This window comes from Zeus faber (genome assembly GCF_960531495.2).
Source record: "Zeus faber genome assembly, chromosome: 15".
In the NCBI taxonomy this organism is placed as follows: Eukaryota; Metazoa; Chordata; class Actinopteri; order Zeiformes; family Zeidae; genus Zeus; species Zeus faber.
Window position 1 is genome coordinate 29,246,496 of NC_137194.1, and position 8,405 is coordinate 29,254,900.

General features: G+C 41.2%; 1 protein-coding gene across 1 annotated transcript; it reads left to right on the forward strand.

Moving 5' to 3' along the window:
* Positions 1-879: 879 nt before the first annotated feature.
* On the forward strand, positions 880-4,503 carry LOC307241322 (phospholipase A and acyltransferase 2-like; the record flags this gene model as incomplete). Its single annotated transcript, XM_080015359.1, has 4 exons — positions 880-897; positions 1,517-1,637; positions 2,656-2,954; positions 4,077-4,503. 4 exons carry the CDS (start codon positions 880-882, stop codon positions 4,197-4,199), a joined length of 561 nt encoding a protein of 186 aa, XP_079871485.1. The 3' UTR covers positions 4,200-4,503.
* Positions 4,504-8,405: the final 3,902 nt, after the last annotated feature.

An 8,405-nucleotide genomic window follows, 5' to 3' on the forward strand; every position in this document is an offset into this window, starting at 1 on the left:
TTCACCCACCTATTAAAGGAAAGGTTCACAATTTTTCAACCCAGGCCTCATCAAAAAGTTGGTTCCCATCTTTTGTAACTGTTTATAGTACAACCTCGCTGAACATTTTACTATTCTCAAATGTTTAAGCCTCAGGGTTTTATTGATTCTATTGCACTTCACAAATCAGCTCTTTTGGCTACATCTTAGCTTATGAAAGAGACGTAAAACAGGACATTGCACCATAGTTCTAAATAGAATGTGATATTATTGTTATATAAAGCATGTTACAGTTTCCCATTTTCGAAAAGGACCTCTAAAATGTTTTTATTTTAGGCTTAAACATTTGCCCCATTGGACTGCATTTAGGCACAGTGAGAAGCTGAAGCAGAGCGTTACAACTTTCTCAATAGTAAAACGCTGAGCGAGCTTGTGCTATGAACAATTATAACCATGTGGAAAAAAACAACAACAAACAAAAAAAAAAAAAAATTATAACCAACAATTTAATAAGGCCTTGCCTTGAAAAATAGTGAACCCATCCTTTAAGTTTCCTTGAATTTTTCCTGACCAGAGGTCATTTTGGTATGTGCGGTCCTGTGAGACTAGTCAGTTAGTCAGTGGCCTATATTCATAAAAGTTGTTGATGGATATATTAATCCGATTATCTTTTTGTCTATAAAAACCTTAATTGTGATTTAATTCTAAAATCACTGAAGACAAATGGATTACATTTAAGAGGGATATTCAGTCGAAGCTCTTCTTTTTATCTAAAGGAAGTTTGCCCACACCACTGGTCCAACCTAGTTGGCCATGCTAAACACGCCTTTAAGGTTGGGTTACCACATGAACAAAAAGGCGTGAGACAGAGCACAGATGATACATCGATAGTAATGTAAAATGGAGTACCAGGAACAGGTAAGAACAAAATTGATTCATTGATTTTTGTTCTTATGTTTTTTTTTGTTTGTTTTGACATTTGCATAATTCGATTCATTAATTAATAACAAAAAAATATATTATACTAAATCCGACTTCTCATTGAGAATAGCTAAAATTTTGAAATATTTTTTAACCCCAAGATAATGAGAATTTATAAGGAATTATGGGCTTTGTAAGGTTATATTGTACATTAACCTATTAACTTGACGTTTCACTGCATATATGTATGAAAGTATGTATATGTATGTGACAAATAAACCTCTTGAATCTTGAATCAAATGTTGGTTCCCAGAGACCCCACTGATCTTGTTAGTCTGTGTGACCATATTACATAAGCTCCCTTGAGGAAATTGCTTAAAGACTGAAGAGGGCTGTGTATTGCATTACATTACATTTTATATTGTTAAATTGGAGTTCGAGGAAGCGCATATCAAATCCACACATTCACTGTTCTGTGTCTGTGCAACGACTTTGTGTAGAATGCAGCCAGACCTGCTTGAAAACTCGATAGGTGAAGTTTCACAGGGTGGAGATTTTTCCCACACCCAGCTACTTTCTTACTGTTTACAACATTGCATGCCTTTGTAATTAACAGATTGAAGAGATTGTGTCCACCGCCAAGTTTGGGGATCTTATAGAATTTGCCTACCCTATAGGATACTCACACTGGGGAGTGTATGATGAAGATGGGTTTGTAATTCATTTTGCTGTAGCAGGTGAGGCGTAAATGTAGCAGAGAATAATGCATATTTATTCTAATGTCTTTGTTAGCTTTGTATTTCCTCCAAATAATAGCCATTTTAAAAAAGGTTTAAAAAAGGATTAAAAAAGGTTTCATATATTATGTAGAACAAAGAGACACAGTTGTGAATAAGAACATTTTTTGCAGCTTGCAAATTATTTTGGAGTCATATATACATATAGCACAAATACAGCGTCACATACATAGAAATATACAGCAGTCATACACATATAAAACCCAAATGGCATGCGTCATATTTCATGTTTTTGTGTGAAGTAAAATCTGTTTTAGCCACTAAACTCACCCTTAAACAATAGATTTGCAACTTTTCAACCCAGGCCTTAATAAAATATTGGCTATATCTGTTCAAGGAGCACCTTGATTTACTACTGAGAAACCACAGCCTCTCATTGTGCTTTGGAAGCAGTCCAATGCAGCAAATGCCTTTAAAGAGACCATGTTAAATATCTTGGAAGCTCACAATATATTCATTCAGCTTTATATAGTATATAGAGAGAAAATGTTTGCAAAACCTGCATTTTATCAGGTTTTTCGCAAATCAGCTCCTTTCACTATGTCTATTTCTTCTCTATATTTCCCTATGCTAGTCATAAGCGACTAGAAACAGGAAGTTGCGCAGCTTTCTATTGGCAACCAAATGCATGTACTGTTGCGATTGCAAAAAGCAATTCTAAATAAAATGTGTTGATTACTGTCATTCAAAAGATGTTCAAAAAATACTCTAAGACATGTGACTATTATGTGAATTCCTGGAGATTAGAGGTCTTGAGGGATTAAATGTTTGCTGCTTTGGACTGCATTTAAACACAGGAAGAAACTACAACAGAGTAGTAAGTTTCTCAGCAGTAAAGCATTAAGCAAGGCTGTGCTATGAACAGTTATAAATGACATGAGCCAACATTTTAATGATCTGGGTGAAAAAATAGCGAACCTATACTTTAAAGAAGATTTTCTGTCTACCCCCCTATTAGACGAGGGGTGTCTGAGGGGCTACATTCGCAATTACCTGCAAGCGGCGTTCCCTGTGTGCGGGGACCTTCTTCTTGGGGAAACCAGGATCCGTAGGATGCTGCTCAGCGAAGTGAATGTCCCCCAGGGGGTCCATGTCTTGATCAGCAATAACCGTCACGCCTTCCAACTGTCCTCACCAGAGGAGATGAAGAAACGACGCGATGCACTCCTTGAAAAAGAGTTCCCATATCGTCTTTTCACATTCAACTGTGAACACTTCGCCACATTTGTGCGATATGGAAAGGCTGTGTGCAACCAGGTACAGGATTCATTTGACACTTGGTTTTGACACTAACAGACGGAATAACCCTAACCCATAAAAAACACTTGGATTGGTCAAGGTTTTCTCAGTGGATTCTGCATACTTAGACCCTCCTCCTGCTATTAAGCGAGGGGCCATCTCAGATTTTGCCTCAAATCCAAAACAGCTTCCAAAATATCACTAATTTGAGCATTATGTACCCAGAAATGTAAATAAATGATAATATAGTGAGCTTTTTTGTGATATTTTCCCCATATTTATTAATATCTATCTGATTGCATTCAATGCTGATCCACTATGGCCGAACATACATTGAATTTCTCATCCATTGTCTCATTACATTCACTAATGAATTTGATATGGCAGCCAGAATCCAAAATCCAATCATGTTGCCAAAATATCACTCAATTGAGGTTTCTGCATCCGTACATGCAACATTTGATGGTATTGGGAGTTTTTAAATTGTATACCTTTATACATAACAGTTTCTATCTCTCATTCAATGCTTGATCCAATATGGCCACCAGAATCCAATCTAGTTGCCAAAATATCACATTTTAAGTTTATGCAGCCCATGGAAAACTATGTTCGGATATTTTCATTACTTATTCCTATTTACCAGGTCTATACAAAAAGTTTTCTTCTCATTGCATCCAATGTTGGATCCAATACCTACCTTCCTTATGTAATTTCTCTTTTTGTTCATTATTTTATTCCTCAACATTACCTGAATTTTGACCTGGATTGTCCTCCTGGTGATAAATTATCTTACTGATAAATTATCTTATCGCTTTCTTATGTTATGAGTCTGACAAGAATTAACAATAATCTTTATTCTCATTTTAAGCAAACTACAGAGAGGGGTAAGTCACTAAGTTTGGATCCAGCACTGGATGCAATGAGACCAAAAGGTTTTGTGTAGACCTGTGAAAGAGAAAATGGAATGAAACAACCCAAATATCTCCAACTTTTCCATGTACGGATGCATAAATGTCAACAATGATATTTTGGCAGTCATCGGATTCTGGTGGCCAAGGAAAGGACAAATTTTACCCTGTTATATTTTTTTTATAAATATGTAATCTGTTTGTCTATATTTTTTGTGTATCGTCCCTACAGATTCCTGCAAGACCCAAGAATAAAGAGTGTGAGGAGGCAACCAAATTGTTTCAAGAGGTTGTCATCTCCAAAAGTATCTCGCAAGACCTATTCACCTCACGACCAACTTCCAAATTTTTTTAGATACTTTTAAATTAAATCTTTACCGAAATAAATTTGGACCAAGTAGTTTGTCTGTTTACGCCACGGCCATCGATCAATGAGAACTTGAACGTGACATAACAGGGGGGAGACAGGAGTAGTTACCACTACAGTGAATGGCAACTTGGCAAGTGAAACTAACTGACTGACTGCCAATTGACTACCACCCTGCTCCAATGCTGTGACAAAGATACGACAACTCCCTCCTGTGACATTACCGGCTGATGTAAAAAAGACAGTTTTACCCGCAAACTTAAAACACCTACATTTGTACTATATTTTTGCCCTTTCTGCACTTAAAAAAAGGAAAAGAAGGAAAAAAGTCCAAGATTGTAAATTCATTCAAATAAAACCTGATAGTTACTCTTAAGTAAAAACAGAGTCCAAAGAATCGGTCGGCTCTGTTGAGTTGCAACTGGAATTCTCAGAAGATTAATTTAATTCTGTCAAAATAATTTATTTCGGAAAAAAAACACAAACTGTGGATCCCAGAAAATCTTTCAACCTGATTCTTTCAAAAAATATTCTTTTTGGCAAACTAATGCAAAGTGTGAATCACAAAACTTATTTTGGTGGAATGCAAAGTATAAATCAATCGCATTCCATGTGAATTATGGCAAATGTATTTGCCTCTGACTTTAATTCAGTCCTCAGTTATTAATTTCAGTTTGTGAGGCGAAGATTCACTAGCTTGCCCACTCTTTTGCCGGATTGATTCCCACCTCCCGAGTAATAAAAATTACAAAAATGTTATAAAAAATATGAGAATAATAAATTAAATGCACAACAATCAGCTACAACATTAAAATCACTGACAGGTGAAGTGAATAACATTGATCATCTTGTTACAATGACACCTGTCAAGAGGTGGGATATATTAGGCAGCAAGTGAAGAGTCAGTTCTTGAAGCTTATGCGTTGGAGGCAAGGAAAATGGGCAAGCGTAAGGATCCGAGCAACTTTAACAAGGGCCAATTTGTGATGGCTAGACGACTGAGTCAGAGAATCTCCAAAATGACAGGTCTTGTGGGTGTTCCTGGTATGCAGTGGTTAGTACCAACCAAAAGTGGTTCAAGGAAGGACAACTGGTGAACCGGCAACAGGGTCATGGGTTCTCATGGGCTCATTGATGCACGTGGGGAACTTAGACTAGGCTGTCTGGTCCGATCCCACGGAAGGATGAGCAAACTAAAAGAACAACGCAAAAGAAGTTTAAAAGTTGATACAAGGTGGCAGGCCAACTTCTAAGAGGTGTCAGTACTTCTTATTGTTGTGGAAAAGGGGCGTGTTGCTCAGAGCCAGCCCAGTGATGTTGCATCCTCTCTAGTCTGGTTTACAATGGGGTTTATCGTTATTTTATACAATTATCTAATTATCTTATGGGGTGGGTTAGTGGTACATTCTTACACGTTTTAACATGGTATTTGTGATAAATGAGAATAAAAATCGATTCCTAAATACTTTATGTAACACTTATTATTTGTATAATTAAGAAAATATATCAAAAACACAACACTTAATTTGAAATGTGTACTGTGTTAGTTTTAACACATTACGTAGGATGACTACTTTTAGTGTAGGGAGCCTCTTGTCCTCACCACTTGATGGCAGTTAAGATCCATGGCAAAGATTTATTTAACACATTTTCTATAACAACTCTGTCTGGTGCCGTGGAGAGCTTACGTTTTCATCAGTTTGAATAAAAATAATTTTGTATTACAGTTCGGTTACATCGATTACTATACGGTAACATTGATTACTATATTACGGGTGATATAATTAATAACTCAAATGAATGTGTTCTAAAACATGCAATGCGCTGTGGGAACGTTCTAAAGGTATGCGCTTTAAGTTTGTGTCCGAGTCCTGTTATCTAGAGAGAGAGAGAGAGAGAGAGAGAGAGAGAGAGAGAGAGGGAGATGGAGATGTATGTTTTTGAGCAAAATAAAGGAGCGAAGTCTACACAAAGAGAAGTGGTAAATGTCCTTTGCCTTAATTTAACATCACCTCTCTTGGGGAAATGTTGTGTATGGGATGTCCATACCAAGATTCAAAGTGTTCTCCTTTACAATGTCCTGATGTTAACCTCATATGAAACAGAAAAGGGGTCGGAGAGGTTTACAGCCGACCGACCCCTTGCGGATCACTAAGAGGTTTCCTATCTTGTGCAAATCACCTTATCAGGTTCTTCCAGGATGGGAGAGAGTGTCCTCCTGACAGTTTAACATTGTAGGCTTAAAACAAAAATGCAGATGGTCGGTTTTGAACACAAAAGCTTTGTGTTGTGGGCGTCACAGCAATAAACATTGTTACGTCTGGTGACCTCAGCTTGAAAGGGCAGGGTCCTGGAAGGTTCGACCAGGTCCAAAGAAAAATAATCCAGTTTTATAATGATAAAGTATTTATAGTGGCCCATTTTTTGGTAGTCAATTGACATTTAAAATACATTTCTAATGAATAAACTTTGTATATATTTTTGAAATCCTTGTGCTAACTTAAGATAAGATGAACCTTTCTTAATTCCCTGTGAGAAATTCAGGTGTCATTGCAGCAACAGCAATGGAAATTAAACTCAGTAGAGGTACAGGTAAGAGTAAGAGTCCAGAGCCCAGCCAACATAATAAAAATATAGCTGCAGGCAGCAATACACAGAGTCCAGCTTTGTCATGTTAAATACAAATTACGGTTTTCAGTGTCTTCCTGTAAAAGACACTGACTTTGTATCGACACCAGTTATAATTTTTTGAGTTCCCATGGAACATAGCATCAGCTTGTGCTATCACTCATCTTTACATCGGCATTACTACAAAATTAGTTAAAATTTTCAGAGTTTCCATTGAATGCAGCGCCTGGGGTTGCCCGCCCCCCGTGGGGAGGGGTGACCCGTCGTGCCGGGGCTGGTTAGGCGTTCCGTCTGGTCCTGTCAACCTGGTTCTGAACCTGGCTGGCTCTGCTAGGTGCGGGGCTCACCATATGGCCTCCTTCGTGGGGGGCGGTCTCCTGTCGTCTCACTGGGCTGCCAGGGTACCTGCCCTGCTCGTCGCTGGGGTGTGATCGCTGTAGGTTCGCTGCCACCAGGTACGGGAGGTGGGCTGGTGGGGCACGGTTGGGTCCGGGGGGAGGGGGTCTGCGTGGTTTCTCCCTGGCCTGCTGCGCCCCTGGATCAATCCGGTAGCGACTCGCCTGTCTCTGCCAGTGCCAAAACTCATACTCAGCACATACACCACACAATAGACCGAGGGCTTGCAGGATGGGCGGGGTGCAGGCTATGTGGGTGGGGATGCAGTGGGCAGTTGCCATTTTGCCTGTCACGCTCCTGCCCAAGCGTGTTTCTTGTCCGTCCCAAAATTTTAATCCCACTCACATTAGCTTAGAACACATACACTCGCACACCAATCCTACTCCAAACAACACTCCACTGGACCAGGGTCTGCGGGGCAGGAGGGGTAAGAGTGATTCGGGTTTGACTTGCCTGAAGGACTCACACCCCCAACCCCCTAATTTTAACTACAATTACCAACAGCACACATTGAGCTCTGGGTTTTTCCGGGGTGGCCGGTCGCTGGCGGGTTGGTATGGGGGCGTGGTTGACCGGGGGGTGGTTGGGTGGGCCCCCCCTCCTGGCCTGGCTGGAGTTCTGACGGCTTGCGCCTGGTGGCTTGGGATGTGCTGCGACCTGGCGTGGCTACGGAGAGTACCCCCAGGTGCCTTCTGGGGCCCCTAGGGGGACTGCTTGCTGTTATGGGTGTGGGTTGGGGTGTTGGGGGCGGCTTTTGGCCTTTTGCTTCTGCGGCGTGGCTTCTCTGCGGCAGGCGCCCCAGGTGCTGGGGGTAGCAGAAGGCCTGTATACCTGGCGGCCTGCCAGCATCGGCGGGGGGGTAACATCGAGGTGCCCAGTGCTGAGCACAAGCTGCTACGTGTATGGGCACTTGTCACTCACGCCGGACGTCTGGTCAGCTGCGGTGGGGCGGGCCTCCCACTTGTGCGGGCCGTGGGTGGGCATGGGGGTTCTGCCGGCTCGCCAGTGGGGCGGGTGGCTCGGGTAGGGTGTCAGTCTGTCGCCATGGGGCCGGGATCCAAGCCTGCGGTCCGTGCCTTGCGCCCGTGGCCCGGGTTCTGTGCCACCGGCTGTGTCTTGTGCCTGCACCTGGGGGTTGGTTGTATGTGTGCGCCCCTGGAGTGCGGGGTC